At 38.3% G+C, this 27,027-nt stretch overlaps 1 protein-coding gene across 2 annotated transcripts in view; it reads left to right on the forward strand.

Moving 5' to 3' along the window:
• SEMA3E (semaphorin 3E) overlaps nucleotides 1–27,027 on the forward strand; it is a 203,942-nt gene that overhangs the window by 111,117 nt on the left and 65,798 nt on the right. For both annotated transcript variants that reach the window (XM_088468799.1, XM_088468798.1), the window contains exons 2-4: nucleotides 5,057–5,217; nucleotides 13,850–13,909; nucleotides 14,129–14,248. In XM_088468799.1, coding sequence (XP_088324925.1) covers nucleotides 5,057–5,217; nucleotides 13,850–13,909; nucleotides 14,129–14,248 — 341 coding nt within the window. The remainder of the gene's footprint in view (nucleotides 1–5,056; nucleotides 5,218–13,849; nucleotides 13,910–14,128; nucleotides 14,249–27,027) is intronic.

Below are 27,027 nucleotides of genomic sequence, written 5' to 3' on the forward strand. Positions count from 1 at the left end.
GTTTGGACTGGAGTGTACTTTCGGGGGTTACAGCACCCTTTAACGGTCAAGCCAGCCGGCCCTTTACTTATGACACAGGCGCACTCTTGGCACTACTTTGTTGATGCACGTGCGGCTACTGCGCACACAATTCACAAACACAGAAAATAATTTTTTTTTAGGTTTGGACTGGAGTGTACTTTCGGGGGTTACAGCACCCTTTAACGGTCAAGCCAGCCGGCCCTTTACTTATGACACAGGCGCACGCTTGGCACTACTTTGTTGATGCACGTGCGGCTACTGCGCACACAATTCACAAACACAGAAAATAATTTTTTTTTGGTTTGGACTGGAGTGTACTTTCGGGGGTTACAGCACCCTTTAACGGTCAAGCCAGCCGGCCCTTTACTTATGACACAGGGGCACTCTTGGCACTACTTTGTTGATGCACGTGCGGCTACTGCGCACACAATTCACAAACACAGAAAATAATTTTTTTTTAGGTTTGGACTGGAGTGTACTTTCGGGGGTTACAGCACCCTTAACGGTCAAGCCAGCCGGCCCTTTACTTATGACACAGGCGCACGCTTGGCACTACTTTGTTGATGCACGTGCGGCTACTGCGCACACAATTAACAAACACAGAAAATAATTTTTTTTTGGTTTGGACTGGAGTGTACTTTCGGGGGTTACAGCACCCTTTAACGGTCAAGCCAGCCGGCCCTTTACTTATGACACAGGCGCACGCTTGGCACTACTTTGTTGATGCACGTGCGGCTACTGCGCACACAATTCACAAACACAGAAAATAATTTTTTTTTAGGTTTGGACTGGAGTGTACTTTCGGGGGTTACAGCACCCTTAACGGTCAAGCCAGCCGGCCCTTTACTTATGACACAGGCGCACGCTTGGCACTACTTTGTTGATGCACGTGCGGCTACTGCGCACACAATTCACAAACACAGAAAATAATTTTTTTTTAGGTTTGGACTGGAGTGTACTTTCGGGGGTTACAGCACCCTTAACGGTCAAGCCAGCCGGCCCTTTACTTATGACACAGGCGCACGCTTGGCACTACTTTGTTGATGCACGTGCGGCTACTGCGCACACAATTCACAAACACAGAAAATATATAATTTTTTTAGCACTTGGGGGGAGCACCCCTGATGGACAGAGCACCCCCTGGACAACACTACAGCACCCCTTTAGGACTGGGACACTGCACAGGACTTTGGAACTGACTGCACAACACAGTCCAGCCAGCCCCTATGGACTTTGAAGTAGTGGACACAGCCCCTATTAACAACAGCAGCACAGCACAACACAGCCAGCCCCTATGGACTTTGAAGTAGTGGACAACAGCAGCACTACACTACACTACACTACACAGCACTAACTCCCACCCTCCCTCTTCACTGTCCACAGCCGAGTGAGAAAATGGCGCCGACGCGGGTACCTTATATAGGATCCAAAACCCGCGAGACTCGGAAGGCGGGATGATGACGTTTTGCCTCGATGTCAGATCCGAGTCAGGCGGGAAAAGTCGAGCCTGACTCGGATCGGACTCGGATCGGGGGGGCTCGGGGGGGTTCGGATTTCAGAAATCCGAACCCGCTCACCCCTAGCCAAGATACAGTGGATACAAATACACTGAAAATACTGAGTGTCATTGCAGAAAACTGAATCAAAATAGGCCACCTACCTTCAATTTGCAACTGAAGTACTGTAGTATGCAAATTTTCACACAGTATTCGACAGTTCAAAGTTCATTGAACCTAAAGTAAAATACTAGCTCTATATGGAGTAGCTACCAGAAATGCAAATGTAAAAGATTCAGGATCTTGTCATAACTAAGATATTTCAGATAATGAGATATATTTTGTCTGCAACATGGGGCTACAGCTAAATTTGAGGGAGGGCCCAGATACTAATCCACCCCTCCAGAGGCCCTAATTCTGCTCTTGTAAGCATTTGCTGGGGCCAGTGTATACCTATTTGAGGGCTGCAAAAGCTCCAGCACCTACATCTATATATTTATCTAAAATCGTTCATCTGTATGTATGTTCGCGATAAACTCGAGAACTACTGAACCGATTTTGATCGGGTTTTCATTAAAGTGTTCCTAGAGATCCTCCGAGTAACATAGGCTAAACACACTCAAACACCAGTCCTTTTGCCTCCTTTTATTTTGGGGGGGGGGGCTGGAGCTTGTGACTGGCAGGCTCCAGAGTACCCCAGTGCAGGAGAGGACTGAAGGACAAGCAAGGGGTGGCCACCACACTGCTTGCACGGCTCTAAGCGGGCAGACTTATCTCACTGACAACCAGGTGAAAGAGTCCCCATCCATATAATACATAAAGTTTCGATTCAGTGTCATTGAATAAATTTAATAATCCTTAAACGGGTAGGCACTGCTAGTATTATATTAGGTGGCTCAGCATTGCTAGATCCCTTTGCTAATGACCCCGTAGAGGCTGCTTTCCTTGCACTAGCAGTAGTTCCATAAATTAGTTTGTTTTGTTAACCAACTTTAAATGACAGGATATATTTAAAGGGTACTGAGAGGGATGACCAATCACAAGCCACAATCTCTTCTGATTGGTCCTCTGTTCACCCCTCTAACAATCACAACTATGAGCCAGGACTGTGAGACCAATTAAGAATACTTTTAGTTTGATTTTAGTACTCCTTAATAGTTGCAAGTCCATCAAGGGAAACATTTTCCTAAGAATTCCCTAGAGACCCAGCAGAAATGTCTCTATGTAAGAGGGGAGCTTTAGTTGGGGGAGGGTGTGTTTTGTCTAGGGCTGAAGGGGTGGTGTGTGGTTGAGGCTACTGGCAGGAGCACAACAAGAAAAATGGATCCTGGGTGGTAATTCAACAATATTGTTGAAGACAGCAAGTTTTTGAAATGCATAAAAAGAAAACTGAAACTGGGCCTAAAGATAAATGTTGGATGTTTTTTAATGGAGTTAAAACAAAAGCTGACCTTTTGCGTACATTTTCTTTAGCTGTATTAAATAAAGAGGGAAAAATGCTAGAAAAAATGTTATCATGTTAACTCAAACACGTCATTAAACATTACTGTCAAACACTGAAGGAAGTGCAGCTACTGTACATCTAAACATGATAAGATTGATAAAGCACCTGTCCCAAGTGGCAGTCACTGTTTGTGCATAGGTTGTTAAGCAGAGAAGAAATATTGAATCCACGATTTTCATAATAAGGAATGCTAAAGCAGCAAACATTTTGGAGGTGTACTTCACTTCCTTCATCAGTATACAGAGCAATCTCATACAATACAATTTGGCACATTAAAAATGGAAAAGAATTTAAAAAAATATTGGTAGAATGTAAAATAAGTAGCAGAACTTGCAAAACAGCTGGTACAAGTCCCAAGAAAACTCCTGCATGCATAAGATAGGGAAAGATGCTTGAAAAGCAATCATAATTTAACCATTCTGTAAGTCACAGTTAGAGTGAATGTTATGTGGTAAAATCTTGATTCAGGTGCCCTTAATAATAAGAGAATATAAAACAAACTTGCAAAATTTAGGAAAAAGGCAAATTGGGATGGAATTCCTGGCTGCATGCAGCATGCAGGACCTATGACCATGACGTAGCGGCAGTTTCCATTTCCAAAGCTGCCACATACATAAAAACATACTGTATATGGCCGAACAATATGGAGTTCAGATGCATAAAGCATTCCCCTAAATAGGGAAAATAATTGCTCTTTATATTAAACATCTTTTACATGAGTTCTGTTTTAAACACCTTTGTGACAATCCTGTATACTGCTTTTAAAGAGATTGTTCCACCTTGCCGTATGATGATTAGATCCTACAGTACATCAGTGTGTATGTATATTTATATATATATATAGAGAGAGAGAGAGAGAGAGAGAGAGAGAGAGAGAGAGAGAGAGAGAGATTATACACATATAAGACCCAGTGCCTTTAATTCAAATGTAATAGATTAAAAAGTTCAGTCCTGCTTGTCTGACTTTTTCTCTGTTGCCGACAAAGACTGTGACAGTAACAGAACAGGACTATACTAGCTGATGTATCCAGTTTCACCCAGGGTAGACCTTAGATATTTACTGTTTCCATTTCCATTTCACCACTCTAGTAACACATTAATCCTTGAGCTCTATATTAATACATCACTGCTATAGTAAGACATTCCACTCCCTCACCTCTGTAGTAACACATTATCCTTGCTCACATCTGTAGTAACACATTTCCCTGCCTTGCCCATGTTGTAACACATTCGACATACCCCTCCCTCACCTGTGTAGAAATACAATTCCTCCCTGACAACTGTAGTAACACATTACCCACACTCACACCTGTAGTAACTTATTCCCCTCCCTCACCTTTGGAATAACACATTCCTGTGTTGTAACACATTTGACATTCCCCTCCCTCACCTCTGTAGTAAAACATTCCCTTCCCTCATTATTCAAATAGGGGAGCCACACCAACTGCCAGTAATATTTGGTAGCACTTGGGATGACAGTTCTTGTTTGAGTATGAACCTTGCTACAGCCACAATGAGACAGTCAAGCTGGGCATTGCACAGGGGGAGGAAACATTTTTGCCCTTTTCAGCCCCTTAGTAGTCGAATTTAGAAAAATCCCTTGTTAGTGGCCACCTGCCTCATAGAAGGAATATGCTCCCTGATTTTCATGTTTCTAAGTCCAGGGATTTGGGCTGGGCGTTAATGAGTCAGTGAGTCAGTCAGGATTTGATTTTATATATATATATATATATATATATATAGATTGCATAAAGATATAACTGACTTAATATAAACATAATATGTCAAGCTTAATTCAGCGTCAAAACAGATCCTTAAACTCCCAAATTTGCAGTCTACAGTATAACTACCTTGTCAAATTGACCACAGAAATGTTCTACCACCATGACAAAAAATATTCTCATCTTTACTGAAAATTACCACAAAATTCTTTTAATAAAAAAGTATGCAACATGAATTATATAGCATATACATTTCCATTTATAGTTCAATGTCATATTACTTATATAATTTAACTGAATGATTTATATTTCAGAACTGCTGGATTTAAACAGAACGTCGGTCTTCCAGAGTTCGCTTGGAACTCTTGAACTATGCACCATGTACTTGGATGAGTATCAAGAAAGATTGTTTGTCGGAGGCAGAAATCATATGTATTCGCTTAGCTTGGAACACGTCAGTGAGAAATACAAAGAGGTAACAATGAAATCAGTGATAGAAAGGTTTCATTATTTTTATTACATTCAAGAAGTTTCATAATGTAAATGTATTACGTCTTGTACCAAATAAGTCTAAATATAGTACGCAAAATATATGTTGTTAAGCATACTCCCTACTACTACTTGATGATTTATATTTTCCAAATAATGTCATGCCATTTATTACTCAGAGAATAGTGCTTGCATAATCTGTGTCGCATGATTATTTATTGTGCAGGGATAAGTAATGGGTTCTCCTTTTTTTACCAAATAAAAATATAATTAAGTCCCTACAGGGCTAAAGTGTAAGTAAATTATGTTTTTAGTTGCTTTAAGCTTAATGATATAGCTTTACTGTCACTTATAATATGTTTCCATACACAGTAAATAAGTACGCATGTCTCTTATCACGCATCTATTTACTAAGTCAGCATTAGCTACTCTATTCATGACTCTTTCGTAAATTAAAAATACATGACAGATTTACTGTTTGCTGAAAAGTAACCTGAACGTGCCAATGAGAATTACTTCAGTATAAGCAGGAGTGTGCTTCACTTTACATTTCTTTTGTGAGAATCACCTTTACTAGTGAGTGATGCTCTTGAGGTTTAAGTTGATGAAGTAAGAAAAATATGTCTTTGCAGCTTAATCTTAGATGATCTATAGAGTTTCAACCACCAGTGAATCACAGAATAAGAATAAATCCTTTAAAAAATCCAGGCTGTGACAGCTAGCTAATATTTTTTCTAACACTATCTGTGTACCCCACAACACTCCAGCTTTTAAATCAATGTTAGTTTTGATTGATTGCTTGATTCATTTTTTTTAAGGCAATTTTATTTAGCCACAGTATATCGAATGGCATGGTAACAACTAAAAAGTGAGGCTGATATGATTCCAAAATTCCAAGTAATGTTGGAATACATGAGTGACTGTTGTAGTTTTCTGCAGCAAGAGATACATAGGGGTGAGTGTATGGGAATGATTAGTATCAGATCACACCCTGATCGAGGAGGGGGGTAGTTAGCTCCCAAAACATTAGTAAAAAATGCATACTTTTTATTCATTAGGGTATACCAATCTCTGCAGTATGACCTAGGGGTTGCTGCCACCTATACTGTAGGTCACACTAGAAATTATTCTCAGTAGTGTAGTATCATAGCCAAGATATCTACGTTTTGTCAAATGTTAAAGATGTGTTGTTAACAATACTTGGGTCGCAGTACTGCAAATGTATTGAATTCATTATTTAAGATTCTTATAGGTTTCTGAAAACAGTAAGGTCAAAAGGAAGAAGCAATGCTAATGTTAGTGAAATGTTAATGAAATGTTAGGTGAAATAATAATGACATCTATCCAGAACTTCACTAATTTAGGACATTTTCACCCAATGAGAGAGCAGATACCTATCGGGGCCAATGGACCAATAAAGATAGGAAAATGATGTGCCTGATGGAGAGTTGAATATACTCCCCACTTTGCGTCTTTTCACACTGTGCATGATTCGTAACTGAATACATGTACTTACTGTATGGGGAATGCAGAGTACACATTTCAGTCTCCTCTCGTCTTGCGACTCAAGCTGACTATCTGGGTTGTCACAGTGATTTCTCACCAATATAACATTCAGAAAAGACATTTCCATGCAAATGTGGGCTATACAGTGTTGGACAGAAGCATATATATGCATGTTTTCCAGCTTATCTTGCGATCTCCTGATAATTGTATTAGCCCCTACTGTCCAAAAGGTTAAGACCTGGCAGCATGCTAAGTACCGGTGAGTGTTTCTAACTGTAAGGGAACAATGGGCAGTTGTTATAGGCAGAATCCCTTCCTAGTGTGACTCTAATAGTTCTTATATAAATTATTTAGGAGCATCATAGCACATTCCTGGTAGAAATTGTGGGTTGCTCCATTGGAGTCACAGTCCTGTTCATGAGGAATGTAGATGGAAAGATGATGTTGCATGGTCTCAAAGGTTGCAGGAAAAGGAAAAGAACATTGTAGTTATATTCCTCATTAAAGCTGGTCTGGAGGTATTTTGGAAGTTATTAGCAGGCAGCATTCATGATAGTTTTCAACATATATATTTCCATGTCATCCCGAAGGCTGCGGCATTTGAAGCATTGAGAGAGGTGGGCTGCCATATAGTATTTTTTATGGTCAGGCATCCCAGAATGATCAATTAATTAGTATGCAATCATTGTACAACAATTTATTTATTTATTTAGTAAACTGTATATGCATTTGTAGTCTTGTGTAATTTATGGTATTATTATTATTATTATTATTATTATTACTACCAGTTATTTATATACTGCACACATATTCCTCACCACTTTACAGAGAATATATAGCCATTCACATCAGTCCCTGCCCAATTGGAGCTTACAATCTATGGCTCTGATTCAGAGTTGTATGCTAATGCTGTCGCCACTGCATATGTGTAAATGGCTGCTATGCAAAAATATGCAAATGTAACACAGGCGGGAGATGAATTGAGATGCCCCCGCAGCCAGGCCCATAGAGAGTGGGGCTGGGCCCGGGTAATTTTCGAGTGTTGTGTCCTAATGTAAGGAGACGTGGGCACGCCTCCTTAAAAAAAATAGAAAAATAGTATTTGCTGCAGTGCACACTTCACGGGGGAAGGGGAGAGCCATGTGCCCATCAGCCAAGGGCAAATACAGGAGGAGGGGGGAGATCAGTGTGATCACTCCCCCCTCCGCCACTCAGCCAGAGGAGGCCGCTTCTTAGCGGGAGCAGCCTATCTGGACCCAGGTGCTGGGAAGGGGAGACACAGGCTAATGCCATTGACAGGTTGGGGGGGGCGGGGGCGGACAGACCTAGGACCCTCCAACAAGCTTTAGACTAGGTAATTGGTACCCCCTTCCTCCCCTCTTAGCACCCATGCCTACAGCTTTGCAAAATCAAGCATCTGCATAAATTGTTGCAGAATCTATTTATAAAGACGCACCATCAGTCACAGATCATTCTATTGTTGCAGTCTTGAGTGAGTCTATGGTCCCGCAGAATGGCCATGGGAATTGAGACGCCGGAGCCATATTCCTTGCGTATTGGCAGAGTGAGGCATGACCCCAAAATGGTCGCTATACATCTGCGTTCATGCCGCCACTCCGTTTCCTCCCCCAAATGTTACCTGACTATCAGTCACACTGCGAATGAATAGTCGCTGTGAGCGACTACGATAATGTACCTTGACACATGCGGAGTGTAGCCGATTATCGATTCACTGCTAAAAAGATCGACATAGTGTACAACTCTGAATCCGGTCCTATGTTCCCCACCACATGTACACACACATCTTGTCACATCTGTCCTCTGGAGCTGATTCAGACCCGCTCGCAAGCGCTATGCACTTGCAAGCGTGTCGATGTTCGCCCCCTGCGCATGCGCCGCCTCCCTTGTGCGCATGCGCGAGACCCGGCCAGCAACGGGCGCTCCATCGCTATGTGTCTCACACCAAAACGGGGCGACTGTCGATTGTGATTGACATCTCGCCCTGTTTTGGAGGCGGGCAGGGGGGGTGGCTACACAAACGGAGGCGTTCCCGAAGGAACACCTGCCGTTTGTGGGAGGCACCACTGACATCACCAGTGATATCAGTGGTGAGCTTCCTGCTCTATTTAGAGCAGGAAGCTCATTGGGGCTTGCGGAAAACGAGACCCTACCACAAGGGTCTCATCGCAAGCCCCAATGGTCGTGATGGTCGCGACCATCACCTGGCCGCTCGCAAAAGCTGTGGATGGTCACCCACTGCTTAGCGAGTGGCCAGGAGGCCGGCTCCATAAAAAAAAAAAAACGCCCTGATTCAGAGCGAGCGCTCTGAAAGAGCGTTCAGCTCTGAATCAGGGCCTCTGTGCATACAAATCAAGCTCTTTTGTGGTGCTGTATCTAACCAATATAAAATAGACATTTCAGTAGACAATTCAATAGTTTGTAGTAGATATAAAACGTTTAAATGAAATGGTGTAGTAAGTAGGTGGCAATAGGTTGGGCTTTATAGTGATATTTATTATCTTTCCACCACAAACATTTTAGGGGCTCTTTCCAAAGAGTAGAAAATGTGTGAGCACCTGAAATATGATTGTTTCTAAATCACCCTTTAATTAACTTCAAAGGTAATTTTGCCTAATTTTAACATACAGCAGATATAGTTAAATGCTTTCAGAAACAATGTGACACAGGATCAACATGTTTTTGCTTATTGCTTTAGTTGTCATACACTAAATAGGCATTATAATGGAATGCAACTGACCAATGGGTATGTGTTCAGAACACATCATAATAGCCAAAGAACATGGTGCTCACACACAACAAGTCTGTTATCCATTATTTAATGTATGGGTAAAAGTCAATAAAAGAAAAAGATGGTTTTAGTTATTTTTGTATAATTATCTAATTTATGCCCTCATACTGAGCGTTGTGGAAATGGAAGAGATAAAGTAATCTTTTTGTAGTAATCAACACATTTAGGGGTCTATTTACTAACCAGTGTTAGGAGACAGAGCGAAAAGTGATAAGGTGCCAGCTAATCAGCTCCTAACTGTCATCTCACAGGCTGTGTTTGAAAAATGACAGTTGGGAGCTGATTGGCTGGCACCTTATCACTTTTCACTCTGTCTCCTAACACTGCTTAGTAAATAGACCCTAAGTTTGTGTTCAGAATAAGCTGCTCAATTGATCAATACAGTATAGTACTGTGCAATGCTTGTGCTTGGCAAGACCAGAGTGCACAAGTTAGTGTAAGATGGATTGTTATACATGAAAATTGTACTTTTTTTGTGTCTTGTAGAGTGTCAGAAGACCTACTGGAGAGCACACAAGACTATGGGCCTAATTCAGAGGTGGAGGCAGTTTCTGCCACGACTGCATATTTTTACACACCCGTGTCTGTGTCTTAATACTAATTCCGTGGCCGATGGTTGTCCTATCGAGACACCCGCAATATGCTGCAATAATCAGTCACTGTGTGTATTAAGACACATCATCGGTCACACCATCAGAGATTGCATCATCTCTATGGAGGCTCAGAATCTCTGTCTGAACATGGCCGCCTGTGTCAATGCAATTGCGTTGCTGACTGCAGATCACCCATGATGCGCCTGCATCGAGCTAGCCATGTCCCTGTTACCTCCCTAAAATGCCCACCCAAAATACATCTCTATGTATGCAGTTCTTATCTGTGCCTTAGAGCGGTAACAATCAGGAAGCATGCACAGTGCAACTCGGAGAACATCAGACGCTTGCGCGTGGCATCTACATTAAGGGAACCTCTGAAACAGACCCTATATGTGCAAATTTAATTTTGAAATCCAATTACAAGGCAGCAATGTGTTTTGAGACAGGGACACACTTTTCATTTTTCTTCATACAGTAGTAGATCTCTTTCTGGTGAATTAAATACTCAGCTGATATGTCTGGTGAAGAAAGCAATTTGGCTGATTTTCAAGAAAGATTTTTTTTTTATATTGTGGATATTTACTTTAAAATATTAAAATGCTCAAATTTAAAACAGGTTGTGTTTTCCAGACCCTGACATTGATTAATCATACTTTTCTGGTAGTCAGGTTCAAGTTTAGTTTTGGTATTATGTTCAAGGGCTTCCCTCTTGAGTATAGATTTCACTATAATGTTGTGCTAGCTTAGTGTCTCATTTATGCACTGCCTTTCAAGCTTTAGTTTGGTTTCACAGATACAAGAGCATATATATGTACATACGTACGTACATACCGTAACATACATACAACAACAACACATGAACAATACAACAACACACACATGAAAGCTCAAAGCAATCAAAGTCATTGATAGGTATAAGCAAGCAGTATTTGCCAAGTAATGTACCAGTGCTGATATGCCAGCAGTTCTAGTTATAAAGTATAACTGCAATTATGCAATAATGTTCTATTAGTAGTCCCCAACTACATTCTAGTAGTAGTAACAGAGGTCTAGTAGCTGCAAAGTAATATGCCAACAATAGTAGTTCTATGCTAACAGTTATATAATAATATTCCAGTAGTAATGATGAGTGATATGTGTGTGGTTTCAGTGCACTATAATAACAGTAGCAGTTATATGCTGGTATTAATCATCCAGTAATACTCTCACAAGTAATGCCTAGTATTATGCCAGCAGCATTGGTCAAATTCAAGTATTACTTGCTATTTTTGTTTGATTTGCCAATAACAAGCTTGTAGTAGTTACACTATAGTATTAGCTGCTGAGTATTGTACCAGTAATAAAGCCTAATAACGTGTAGTCATTATATGCTACCAATAATACTCATTATCACGCAAGCAACACTTCATATCATATGCCGACAGAAATTCTCATTGAACATACAAACAGCAATGGTTTTTAATGTGTGAACGCTTTTAGAGCAGCATTGTACTTTAATATACGGTACCAGAAATAATGCAGGGCCTCTCTCCTCACCTCAATCCTGGACTTGTTTCTGTGACCTCCTATCATTTTCTTTATATCCCATCACTCTCTGTCCTGTTGTACTGCCCACATGACACTAAGTAACGTAACGCTGTGCTTCTATATTACCTCATCCCTTAATCTCTCACTCTAGGAAAGAAACACATCTGAAGGTCATTTTTACAAAGTACTTTATTTTTGCATTGTTTTAAGCCTTTTTTTCTCACATACTTTAACGTTTTTACTACACTAACTTGACATATTGTTAGCAACCCTCGAGGTTTTTAAAATAAGTAAAACTGTGATGCCATGTTATGGCCTCTGTCTAACTAGCCAGCTCCCCAAAGTCATAATGTAAATACATGTGCTGATTGCTAAGGGATTGTAAATTCCAAGAGGCCTTAATTTAAAGGGGATATGGAATTGTGTTTTCCAGAAATATTACAAACAATCTGGATCACATAAATCTGATTTATTCTCTTTCTCTTAAAGTATGCATCGATTCTGCCATGCTTGCTATAGAAATGTTTTACTCTTGGTATGTAGATGTTATTTCAAAAATGCAATAAGTGATAAAAATAAAATGTTATTGACATCACTAATATCAATCTAAATGATCTGCTGTCAGAATACTACATAGTTGTTCAGTGCAACTCTACACAATAAATTCCAGTTCCCACTCTCTAATCCCAGATCACTCACTTTATAGATAAATGACCATACAATCAAGAAAATTCCAACAGTACTTATCCTACACTAATATTTTTATATATGATTAGATATTATTACTTTGCTGCATGGAGATTAAATCATTGCACTGTTTACATGGTAATTAAACATGTATAAAATGAAGTATTATATGTAAAATATGTATATAAAACAAACACATCCAGTCAACGCTGTACACAACAACTAGTTTTAAATACAGTAGGTTGAAGTAGGGTAAGCTACTAAGCTCTAATAAAGAGATTGATTTTCAGAGTGTTTTACTACAGTATATGAAGACTGTATGAGATTCTTGTTGGGTATGGTAAGGAATTCCATCAGTTGGTAGTGATATATGTACTCAACAAACAGGGAACACTTACTTGCATACCTTCTTACACATGTAATTGCTTGTCACACTAGATTCAAACCTGTCTTTTGGTTTGTGTTCAATTGCAGTATTCTTGTGTTTTTGATTTATTTAAATCCCAATGTTATGCATGCATTTTTCAATTACTTTCTAAATGGTCATGTATGCGAGATTGCATCTGTCTATCCTCTGTAAGTGTCAAATAAATGTAAAGGTTATGTCTCTACCGAACAGCCAAATCTAATAGTTTAAAGCCATGCTGGTACTTTTTTGAACCCTGGATACTATTTACACAACTGTATAACTCCATACATTTGACTTTGATGAGCACCATTTGTTTCCTATTTCTGTTAATTATAGGCTTTGGCTCCAATCATTGAGCCATATTTGTTACAAGCTATTGTTACAATAGTGTTTTTATTTCTCAATTCATTGGGTAATTGTGTGATAAGTGGGAGTGTGGGTTGTTATGCATTGTTTATTGAGATTATTTATCCCGTGTAACTCAAGGGCAATGTGACTTTGATGAGCCAAAAAGCTATGCCCTTGCATGGACAGAATTAATGTTTATTTTCTGGAAAAACTGTTTATTAACATTTTGCCATTATGGATACAATTTATGTTTAATAAATTGTAATGTTACTGCAAAGTTTCTGCTAATTACAAGGAAACAGGTAATTCCCATAGCTCTAATCGCCTCTGTGGGAGTAACGTTTTATGATAGATGACTCTGGCACTATGCCTTTACCAGTCTGGGTGTAGTTTGCGTTAGCATAATCTGCTGTGCCTGGAAGCTATGTAAAATAATATTAGAACATAAACATCAAGAATCTGTATTTTAGCATTTAAACAACAGTTTTCTTCTTTGACTTGTTGGCAGCCAAAAAGGACCTCATTGTAAAAAAAGCTCCTTTCACTTGTTTGTTACATTTATTCATTCTAAAATACATTTTAATTAAACCTCACATTTAGCTTACCATTTTTACTGGGGGATGTTGCTTTATCTTGCTTTGTGGATAGATCTTAATTTATATTGTTAATATTTTCTTAATTATTTGGTTCTAAACATTGGGCTTAATGCTAATAATGAGTTGTTTTATTTCTTCATTAGATAAATTGGCCAAGTACAGACCAACAGATTGATGACTGCTACAGAAAAGGGAGACAAGCGGTAATTACATATTCATTTGTTCATTTTTAGGGAGGACATATGGCCTCTTGCTTATTAAACTATCCAAGTAAATATAGCCTGTACAGACATCAATAGTTCTAACATTATCTTATAGCACAAGATCCTGTGTCCATAGAAATATCTACAATTGTCTGTGTGTTTATCCTGACTACAAGATGATTATTTATTTACACCATATCATTTTACATTTACCCTCAGAGAGAATGTGCAAATTTTATCCGCGTACTGCACCATTATAACCGGACTCACCTTTTGGCTTGTGGAACTGGAGCATTTGATCCACTTTGCATTTTTATAAGAGTCGGACTCCGGTCACAGGTCTGTTGTTTTTCTCATATGTTACTTGTTTATAACACTTTTGTACTTTTACTGTATCTAGATGTATTTTGTTTCATTTGCAGTGTGAGAACTTGTGAAAGGCATTTGTTTAAAACTTTTTTTGTTTATAAATTATCAGTTTGTATCATTTGTTTGTTTGGCATACACATATCTATGTGTCACAGGTACAGTATATCATCAATTTCCATTCCTGGTGTCTGAGCCTGCTTCCATTATTCTTATTAACATATTATGTACAAATGAGTATGAAGATTAACAAATGGACCAATGTGCAAAACAAATTATTTTATTATCATCAAGCAACATGTCATCCTTATCTAACACACAGTATAAAATGTTTTCATTTGGCATCATGATCACAACAACAGTTATTTGAAAACTACATTATCAGGTTTCTCAGAATAAGTTTATGTTACTTTCTGCTTCCCTCTCCTTTGAGCCAGCTGTGTAATGTGTGGGCAGCATGTTGTCACAGTGAGTTGCTTTGTTGCCACATAACACTGGGACGAAGGGTTTGGTTTCTCTGTGGAGTTTGTATGCTCCCCATTCCTTTGGTTTGCATGGGACAGGGAAAGATGTAAGTAAATAAAAAGTGCTGCATAATACGAGTATATTAAAATACATCACCTTGTGGGTGCTCGCATATCGCTGCTAGCATTCATGGCAAGTGTCTGCTACTGAGAGTCTCCACTGCTACAATGGAGAAAAATGGCAAATAATTATAAAAAGACACACCGCTAGTTTTTAAGTTACAAAGGAGGCGCAACATGCCACTGTGGGCAAGAAGCAGTCCTGACAGGAGCCAGAGGCACTGGTGAGCGCTGTGAGAAGGTAAGTTATAAAGCAGACACAGCATGCCACTGTGTGCAAGAAGCAGTCCTGACAGGAGGCAGTGGTGTGCTCTGAGAGAAGGTAAGTTACAAAGGAGGTGCAGCATACTAATGTGGGCAGGGAGCAGTCCTGACAGGAGGCAGTGGTGTGCTCTGAGAGAAGGTTACAAAAGGAGGTGCAGCATACTAATGTGGGCAGGGAGCAGTGGTGACAGGAGGCAGTGGTGAATGCTGTGAGAAGGTAAGTTACAAAGGATGCTCAGCATGCCATTGTGGGCAGGAAGCAGTCCTGAAGGAGGTAGTGGTGAACGCTGTGAGACATTACAAATATAATACACTCTGGCTTAGCTGGACAAAACAACTAGTTCTCAATGTTTTACTTTGTCATAATAATTCTTAGGCATTATACATATGCATCCTCATACACTATTACTGTTAGTAATGCAACTCGGCTTGTGCCAAGCATCTTTTTTGCCCAAACGTGTGTCTAAGTCACAATCACATGAGACAAAACCGCTTCACGAGACTGCAGTGATTAATTCGATTTACGACATATGTATATTTGCGTGCAACTGAGTCTGAATCGTAGCCTTCGTATACAGATGCAGTGGCTGTGGCTTTTTTTCATGTCAAGCTCCATTGGGCTTCATCTATGACTTTTTACATATTTAAAACTAATTCCTGTTTGATTAAAGTTGCAGCCCGACATCTCTGTTACAGATTAAGTGGTGTTTTGCTGTATCTGCAGTGCGATTAAGACGTAAATTGAGAGAAAAAGACAATTGGTGCAGCTCACTCGCTATAGGCATCTAATGCTGCATGACAGGTTGCGGCTAAGGGGCATATTTACTAAAGTACAGGTTTTTAGAAGTGGAGATGTTGCCCATAGCAACCAATCAGATTCTGGCTATTAACTTTTAGAAGGTGCTAGATAAATGATAAGTAGAATATGATTGGTTGCAATGGGCAACATCCCCACTTCTAAAAATCCGCACTTTAGTGAATATAGTCAATATACCCCTGGTATATCAGGACACTTATACAAATTTGATTGCTTCTAGTACAAACTACACACAATACAAAATATGCACACTATAATTTTCATTGGTTCCATTAGAAACTATGCACAGCTCACACTCCATTGCTTCCAGGAAACATTATGCACAGTAAACTCCATTGCTTCCCGTACAACTTCAAATTGTTCCCAAAAGTATCCTTATGCTACAGTCCCAGTATTGTCTCACATACAGTCAGGTGCATAAATATTGGGACACTGACAGAATTTTCATATTTTGGCCTCTATTCACCACCACAATGGCTTTGAAATGAAACAAACAAGATGTGCTTTAACTGCAGACTTTCAGATTTAATTTGAGGGTAATTACATCCAAATCAGGTGAACGGTGTAGGAATTCCAACAGTTTCTATATGTACCTCCCACTTTTTAAGGGGCCAAAAGTAATGGGACTATCAACTCAAAAGCTATTTCAAGACAAAGTGCTGTATTTATGAAGTGCTGCTGCTTCTCGGCGGGTTTCTGTTGAAAATGTAAAACGCCACTCGCAGTCAGTGTAAAGCCTTGTGTGCTCTTCTATACTGACTGCGGGTGCCGTTTCAAGTTTTCACCTGCAACCCACCTGGAAGCATCGGCTTACAAAAGCCGCTGCTTCGTAAATAAAGCCGAAAGTCTGGTCCTTACAAATAGAGGCACTATGGAGGGTTCCTTACAAACCATTTATGGAAATGGATTCCGTGGAACAAACATGAATCTGATAGGTTGGTCTTTGCAACTTCACCTTTTTCAATTGTGTACATTTTCAGAAATGTCCCCCAATCTCATTTAATGCAGTGACCATTTCTAAAATTTAAGCTAAGACCCAATAGATTAGAAATGTACATTAAACCTATAATGTTCATCACAGACACTTGTGATGTACAATGTGAGTTAAAAATACATATAAATATAGATGGTGGAAATGTGTAATTTCCATAGTTTGTGAATTGCTATAATCTTTATCTGCTGTATTGCTTCTGACTAGTCATAAATCAATTTTGTACTGTAGTTAAAGGTGAAGAATTTATGAGGCCAAGCTAAAGTCTTTGCATTTTCTTTTGACTGTCAAATTTGTTTGTTCTATTCTATGCAATGTAAAACAGATCACAATTTACTGTACTCATAACTCACTTTGATAGTAAATATGCAGTCTTTCCGCTATATAATATTACTATTACTATATGTGTTTAGGAAGTAATATCAATTATTTCTCTGCTTATGTGTTTACAAATATTTTACTTACAATATAAAAATTTAAGTAAACCTGAGAATAACAATCTGATCTGTTGTAATGGAATGTGTATAAGAGTAAAGCATATCACAGATATATTTGTTTTCATTTCCTTTTTTTTAAATGTGATATTCAGCTAAGAAGAAATTTGGGATTTAAACACTTGCGAGTCTCATTTCCTTTACATCAGAATATTAAAGTTTAGAATGCATATGAATCTGTTTATTTGAAGTCATACATTGCATGTCATTGCTAATAATGTATGTGGAACCAAGTGCTAAATTATACTGAACTTGTCTTATCGAAAATAAGTTGTGTGATAATATTTGTAAGACTATATGCCAGCTGGTGCCTAATAAAATTGCCTTTTTGCCTTGTCTTGCCCTTGGACAAGCAAGTGAGCCCCAATATTAAAATAAATGCACTGCCTCAAAATTGTAGACCCTTTTTTAAGACCTTCAAACTCCTTTTAATGTTTCAAGTGTTCGACTTAGCCAGCTATCTACCAGGAACGTAGTAACACCTAAGGGGGCTGATATGCAGTGGCCCCTCCTATGAGCAGCAACCCTCCTCCCTCAAGGGGATTGACCTGCTTACCTGCACAAGACAAGTATACTATGGGTGCCGAGAGTACACTGCACCCCCCCCTGGACCCAGGAGTCTGTGTGCACTGCACACCCTCCAGCCAATATAAATTTGCCTAGGCTATCTTCATTCCCAGCATATATTATTAACCCATATGAGCTCATAGCACACTGCATGTGACTGCCAATATATAGTATACAATCTTACAAAATACAAGTTTTGAACCTGTGATAACAGTGGTTCATACAGTAAACAAACAGCATGTACAGTTTTGGTTTCTGATGTTAGAAGTATTTAGAATTAATTATGGAGCGCCAACATATTACACATTGCTTTACAAACAATATCTAATCATTCACATCAGTCACTGCACCAGTAGATCTTACAACCTTTATTCCGTACTACTGTACATTAACAACAAACACACACATTAGGATTAACTTATCCAGAAACCAATTAACTTAACAGTATGAGCGTGGGAGGGATCCAGAGCCCTTGCAGCAACACTATGAACAAGGGAGAATAGACACACACAAACACGGAGAAAACCAAAGTAAACACATGGAGAATATAAAAAATACATAAAGATGGGGCCATGTTGGAATCGAACCCAAGACTCCAGCACTGTGAGGCAACAATGCTAATCACTGTGCCATTATGCTGAAATGTACACAGTACTACTCATTCATAACTTCAGAATAATAATTTTGGTCCCTTTGATCTATGAACATGTAGTTCTGCAGTTCACACATTACTGTTGTGTACTACATGTGATATGCAGAGTTCTGTAATTAAATGCATTCTGCTTACAAAGTGTCCAAAGAAATTGGTGACTGTTCTCCGGTAGCATGTTCTAGAGTGGGGTAGAGTTCACTGCAATTTTAGCTTGGGTACCCTCTAGCCCAGAGATGGGGAACCTCAGGTCCGGGGGCAGTACAAGGCCCGCAGAATCATTTGATCTGGCCCTCAGAGCTTTTTTCTGCTAGCCTCATCTGGCTAGCAGGGTGCCAAGAATGGCACCCTGCAGCCAGAATCTATGCAGCAGTGCCACCTGGATCATCCTCAGGATGCTTTGGGCATTGCTGTAATCACAGGCGATTGTGGCCCCGCCCTGTGTGAAGTCACATGGACAGGGTGTGGCCTGCACTGGGCCAGCGAATAATATTATAATTTTCAAAATGACCCCCGGCAGAGAAAAGCTTCCCCACCTCTGCTCTAGCCATTTGACTCTCAAGAGTTTCAGTAGACTTCTATACTATTAAAACTGGTAACATTATCACCAATACATGTCTGTGATATATAAATTATTAGATTTTTCTTTGTAATTTACATTAAAGTAGAGACATAACACTGGTTTGTTTTAACCTTTAATAATATAACAATAAAAAACAGACTGGTGGAGCTTATAATTTTTAGTTAGTTTTGTGGCATAGGCATCCATTGAATGTATTGTCATAGGACATGATGAAGTGTATTAATTTGTATTCAACCATGACACACACTAATTTAATTCTTCACCAGTGCCATCCAATTATATCACCAGTGTATGCATACCATAATTTCAGTCACATGTACAGATGCAACACATGAAAGTATTTTCCACTCCCATTGCCCAAGTACATATTAGCACACCTTTTCAATATATGCAAGACATTTTCTGTATGGAAGATTTTTTGGGTTCCATAATTGAGAAGCCACAAGTACAGACTTTTTTTCTAAAAACAATTTTGTTTTTTGTTTTTTACTTTATTTTTACAGAACATTTTTTGTTCTTCAGTGGCAAGAATTCAAAAAAATTTTCCATGAAGCAAGAAAATAAAATGTAAAAAATACCAAAGATGGTAAACACTATTACTCGCCACTATATATTTTTTCCAAATAAATTTTATTGTGTAAAACAAAATAAACATCAACAATACATAATTCAGTATGCAATACAAATGTTACAATTGCATGGCTGTGAATTGACTTTTAAACTGTTGATTATCTCGTAAAATGAGAAAAATGGCAAAACTTACATATATAAGAGCAATAGTGACCATCTAGCAATGGCCATAATAAATAGACTATAGAACAACATAAATAGTGAATTAATACAGTAAGTTAGCACAAAGAAACATTTGATATGGCAGTAACAAAATTGTTGCCTATGTAAAAAGTGATCAATACAAAAAAAAGGTGGTGGGGGGGGTTGCGCCATGCAGGACAACAAGACCCAACCTCCAAAATTTACATCAAATGGGAAGAAAATGTCAAAACATCCACTACGTAACAAAGGGAAGATCTCCAAAAAGTCGCCATTTCTCATACCACAAGGTATTTTTCAAAGTATCCTCGATTCTATGTTGAAGTTCCCCAGGCAAAGTGGATAGGTAACTTTCCCATGTGAGATCAAACGCTCCCTATTCAATGAGGTTTCTATCCAGTCCATACTGAAAATATGGAATAATTTATTTTGAAACATCCACGAAGGAGGATTATTCGAAATCCAATTTTGCTAAATAACTTTTCAAGCAGCAGCACTAAAAGCTAAGAGCAGCTTTTTACATCCCCTTGCAGTTCTTTGTGTGGTGAGTACCATCCCAAATATATAATACAATAACAAAACAATTAAAATCCAGTTGCATATATGATAAAACTCTTAATATAAAATTGGTCTGCAATTAAGTTATAATGACAGTGATTTTCTGCTGCTCCTACAGAGTAAATCTGTAATACTCTAGATAAACAAGCAAAAACTATTATTATACAATAATAAGGAGCGCAAAAAATATGTCAAGATATCAAAAAAGATATTTAATAAGCAAAACATATATCTATAAACAAATTAATAAAATAACAATTTGCACAATAAATATTAGTATACATTAAAAGACATAATAGTTATATCCTGATTGTAATAGGTTGAATGCGAAAAATTAATACCTCCTTTGCCTCTCATCTGCTGTAGTTTTAGGAGGGCTATTCTAGGGCCCTTCTAAAGGAATTTCCTAAATAAAGCATTAATCTTTAAAGTGTCTGTATGCATGAGTGGGAATGGCAAGCACTGCAATAAATAAAGAAAGCATGGCAAAGTCACCATTTTTATTAGACTTGCCCTGCTTAGGTAGGACAACAGGAGATGGCTCCACTCCTCCAGCTCCACCGCAATGGATGAGTTGGTCTTGGTAATATTTATCCAATAAAGAGTAGATGGCGACTTTGGCAATTGGATACCCAGATATGTAATGTGAGATTTAGCCGAAGACAAAGGCATATGTGTACACCATAATGGTTGGACCACCCCTGGCGTTAAACATAGACCCACAGAGTTAGACATATTTACTTCAAAACCAGAGATGTTTCCAAAATCACTCAAAATATCTAAAACTGCAATTAGGGAATCTTTAGGATTAGATATACTGTATATAATAATACAATGTCAGCAAATTGGGATTCCCTTAATAAGAGGAGAGGATTATAGGGGGTCAATTGCTAAATTAAAGAATAAGGGCGAAAGGCTGCATCCTTGCCTTATTGACCTATACATTGTTATTGGAGAACCACGTAAGCCATTAACGATTAAAGATGTGGTAGGAAAAGAATATAAATAGCGGACAAAGCATATAAATGAAGGGTCAAAGTCACGTTCCTCAAGAACCTGAAACAAATGGGGCCATGTCACGGTGTTGAAAACCTTGTGAGTATCTAAGCTCACAACATAAATTCAGGATTCGAGGTTTGAGAGGCAGCGATCACAGCTGCAAGGGCAGTTTGTATCGCCTTCACTGACTGGCGACCTCAGACAAAACCCACCTGATGACGAGTCAACAAATCAGGGAGGATATCTTGAAGCCTTTTAGCTATTATTTTAGAAAATATCTTAAAATCAGTAATTAGTAAAGAAATGGGTCTATACGCATGTACTAAAGTCGGATCTTTGCCCAGTTTGGGAATCAGAGTTGTGTAGGCATTGGTAAATGAGGGATAAGAAGGATTACCCTGAAAGAGCTTACCAAATAACTCAAGTAAGGTTGGTATGACTTCGGTTTGGAGAAGTTTAAAATATGCCTCAGTGTAACCATCAGGTCCAGGAGATTTATGCAATGGCAAGTTTTTCAATACCAACTCCAACTCGCAATCCGTTATCTTCTGATAAAAGATCTTTTTGAGCTTGAGTAAGTTTTGGAAGATTTGCGTCCTCCTATAATTTAGCTTGCAAAGTCATATATATATTTTTTGCAGCATATAAGTCAGTGTAAAACTTATTATACTGCTTTAATATTTCAGCAATGTTAAGGAGGATTCTGCCAGAGGTCGGATCCTTATTTGCACAAATAAATGAGCATTTTTTTCCAAGGCTTCGACATCATAGATAGCAATTTGCCCGTCTTATTGCCCCATCTATAAAAGGTGAGTCTTGTATAACTAGACACTGACTGGTCTGAGATGTTAAAAACGACTCTTACAGCTCTTTGTTTTGTAAATATTGTTCTAGGGTTAAGTCACGGTGATACAGTGATTGGTATTTTCTAGCATTATCCCTTTTTAAATTTGCAACATAACCTATTATGTGACTCCTCATCACCACCACTGGTGTCTGCCAGAAAAGTTTCAGATCGTCCCAATGTTCTATATTGTCATCTAGGAAATGAGTCCAAGAGTATCACAGAAAATGTTTAAAGTCTTCCGACTGGGAAATATAATCTGGAAAATGCCAAAAGTAGTCCCATAAATAAGTAGTCTGCAAAACAGACAAAATCGTATTGGGGCATCGGAAACTATAATATCTCCTATGTCCGTTGATTTGACATGAGTCAAAAGCAAAGTAGTTAAAAAAAATAATCTACTGTATATGTGATAGAGAATTATGTGCTCTGGCATGGTGAGTGTAAGATCTATCTGACATGTTCAAAAGATGGCAGGGATCCCCCAAATTAAGCAAATATTTTAAGTCCTGGATACACTGCCAACATTGTTATATAATCTAGAAGCTGGAGGAGATTTATCAATGGCTGGATCGTCGACAGTGTTAAAATCTCGACCTATGATCAATGAATGTAAAGTACGAAAAGCCAGCCTTTGACAAATCACGAAAAATGCCCCAGGGTTGACATTAGGTGCCTAAACATTTACCAAAGTATATCGCGTACCTTCCATCTCCACATCCACCACCATATAACAGCCATTAGGATCAAACACAGAATCTACAATGGTGTATCGTAAATCATGATGTAAAAGTAGTGCTACACCACGCGATTTTGAACGATAAGAGGCCGACAGACACTCAAACCCAAGAAGCCTGAAGAGTGGAGCCATCCCCTGCCACCCAATGTGTCTCCTGTATGAAAACCACCTGAGAGTGTAGTCTACGAATGTGTGTGAGCACCTTTTTACATTTTATCGGGAAGTTGAGTCCACCCACATTCCAAGACAGCAAAGAGATGGATTGCTGCCTCTGGGGAGCAGAAATACTATCCGTCTGTGCTGCCATAATGCCTGTAAAAATGAAACATCCTCGAAAGGAACAGGGCTAAATCACCCCCACACGACTCCCCACACACTCCATTATAAAATGATGTTATACTTTATAAGCAATGCGTATTGATTTCAGATGTCAACAGATCAGGTAGATGCAAAATGGTGAAAACATTTTCCAAACAAAATAAAAAAAATAATGGTGGGAGGTAACGTATTGCTCCACCCACATGACTAGCAGATCCTACTTTTGGAAAAAGGGGGTACTCCAGACAAAAAAAACAAACATAAAAAAGACAGCAAAAATAAAACACATTGTAAATCAATTAATACTAAAGGGAAAAAAAGGAAAATGAGAAAATTGTAAAAATTGAGAAAAAAGGGGCTTTAACCTATTTATAAATTGAATTATATCATCTAGAACTAATATATTAAGTGTAAGCTTAAATATTAAGGAGTCCCAAACCACCCCAAATTTAAGTCAAATATATAGTCTATAAAATGAGAAAAAAATGGGTGCTGAAACACCGGCAAAAATTAAATCCAATTTCAAAAACTACGACAATTTAGGACATTATATTATGGATCAATCTACCGACCCGGCTACAGATTTAACTGGAGAGGGTGAGTGACCTCTTTGAAAGTGATCTTTTGCCCTTTGAGGGTCTGTAAAGATTACAGGGCGGCCATTTATCATCACCCTCAACTTTGCTGGATAATGAAGCGCAAAGTGCTGGTTATGGTCAATCAACATTTTGCAAACTTCCGAGAAGGCCTTTCTTTTTTGTGTGACCACAGTTGAAAAATCTTGAAATATTAATATTCGGTGACCATCCACTGTCAAATTTTGCTTGGCCTGATAAGTCAAAAGCATCTTTAGCCCGATAGTCAATAAACTTGGGCATCTTTGATAGATTCGGGAATACCAATAAAACGTAAACTACTACACCTATTTCTACTCTCCCAACTTTCGCGCCCTAAAATAGCCACAGGCGGACTCACGCACCTGAGGCTATGCAGGCTCGACTCCAGTGGATAATAAATTGCTCCAGATCTAATATTTAAGATTAAAATCCTTCAGATTAAGCAGTTCTCAGCCGTTTAGAGTATTTCCTGGGGTAAATATGCACTTGATGAGCTGATTTAGTCAGCTAGGTCAGGAGCCCGTGTAAAAAGCGGCTACTCTAGGTGCCCTGCCCGCCGGTAGTCTTGCCACTATATTTAACAACAAGGGCATGGAGAAAACAAAACATTAAAATACAAAAGGTAAAATTTATTTCCAGTACATCTTACCTTAAGCAAATAAACCACACAAATGCAGTGACCTAACTTAAAATTCAGCTTGTTACTAATTCGAAATATCATTATTTTTACTGACACATAGTTTGCAAATGTGACAGCTGGGTGTTACTTGAACATTATTCAAGAATTACATCATTAAGTTTTTGTTTTTTTTGCTGCTGCTTTTGGACATACTAACAACTGCCTAGCCAGGAAAACAGGAATGCTTGATATTATTTTAATTGGAGCCAAAACTCTTACTCAGCTTCAGACTTCAGATGTGTTTGCTGACATACCTAATTGTGTTTATGCCATGTTTAAATTGATAAGTATCGAAGAGTTTTCAGAAGACCACTTAAAAGGTAGAAATATACTGTAAATAGCATTATGTAATTTTGGTAGCCTGCGGTGAAATAATAGAGGCACCTGCACAGCATTTGTAGACTTTGAAACTTTATGGCTTTAACTAGATATAAAAATGTAAATAGATTATTTGAAAATGTCAGTTTCACTGTTACTGTGGAGCAAATAATTTTAACTTACTAATATTAATTGAATGCAAAATGTAATTCTCTTTTCCTTGCATATAACACACACACACATGCATAAAATACTTATTTATATTCATGTTAAAATAGAGTGTTTAATATTTTCCTTTCTGTTCCGGCTCCACCCATCAATCATGTGCCATTATGATATTATGTCCACGGGGTTGGCTCCCAGATCCAGGAACAAGAATAGTGCCTGGCATTTCCTAAGCAAGCTTCACGTGGCTCTACAGTCTACAGAGTGCATTCCCAGAGCATCCCTGGGTATGTAACTGTAGCAGCTTTACAGACTGCAGAATGCAGGTGCCACCCTGCACCCTGGGCAACAACACCTCTTGCACACCCTTAATTAATGCCCTGTGACTAAATGCCTTATTGGGTCATTCCATACCAACTGAGCCAATGCCAATTACTTGTATTCTCTAAACACATTTAATACATAGGAGAGAGTCTCAAATATACTTTTTTGCCAAAAAAATATCATGTAGCATTTGAGTTATAAAGGACTGAAAATGCCAAAGCTCCTCAAATTATGGCACTTATGAGCATACAAAAAAACATTTTCTCAGGCCAAGATTAAGATATTTTCAAAAAACATTTTGTTCAGAACATAACAGGCTTTAATTTGATATACCATGTGACTAGGTTTAAGGAAGTCAGCATTTCCAAGTCACTGACTCAAGTATATAAAAACAGATATCCAAAAAAACCCACAAGGTTTACATTTTTTAAAAAGTCTGTGTTTATACCTTGATGAATTAAGATTGTCCATACCAAATTTCAAGTTGGTTTTTCAATGAGATGTTATTATTAGTAATTTTTGTTTATAATAAAATGTGCAAATTTGAAATTTTGCACTATATTGCAGTGAAATATCAAAAATGTTTTTCTCTGAAATAATAAAAATATAAAAAGCTGGTAAATAATTTGATTATTATTATAAATTGTCAGAATAAATTGCTTTGACAAATGTAAAAAACAAGCAGATCTGTATTTCTGGTGTTGTTAGGGACTAAGCTGTCTGACAAAAATTCTGTAATGGGGAATGGGGGAAGGTAAAGAGTATAGATAAGATTTGAAGGTCTTGTGCAGAATGTAGGAGTCAAGTTGAGAGATTTGGAGACAATGGAGAATATGTATGTTGGTCTTGTGTTAATTGCTTTGTATGTTGTTAGAATTATTTTATAAACTGCTTATTTTATATTTGATTCAATAAAAAAACAGGCAATCAATGTGAGGAATGACAAAGTAGAACAGAAGTAGAAGTACATTTTGTAAGGAAAAGTAACCTAGCTACTGCATTCAAAATAGATTGAAAAGGTGAAAGTCCTTTTGCTGCTGATCCTGTTTTGACACATTTTACAACATCAAAATAGGTAATTATTTATGCAGTACCCAAACAGATTATACCTAGTTTTTGTCTTTTATTTTTCAGACAATTTTTAGTTTTTGGTAAATGTAACGAATATGCTTATTTCTCCTCACATAGTAAAGAAATTACACTCAATAGATCAAAAAGGTGCTTTTTGAAATTTCAAGAAAGTGAAGTACTGTAAATGCAGCGGTGTGTATTTTATGTCTAGTCACCACCAATAAATGCTTTGTGATTCTTGCTTCCCCAATAATCCACCTTTCCAAAACAGTTTTTCATAATAAAATCCGCAATTGAAAATTAATTTTAACTTTATTTCCCTGTATTTAAACTCAACTACTAAGGGAACATAGGCCCTCATTCAGAGCCGCTCGCTAACAGCAGTACGCTCGTTGCGTTC

This window comes from Taudactylus pleione, unplaced genomic scaffold (assembly GCF_031769625.1).
Source record: "Taudactylus pleione unplaced genomic scaffold, aTauple2 ptg000086l, whole genome shotgun sequence".
Taxonomy (NCBI): Eukaryota; Metazoa; Chordata; class Amphibia; order Anura; family Myobatrachidae; genus Taudactylus; species Taudactylus pleione.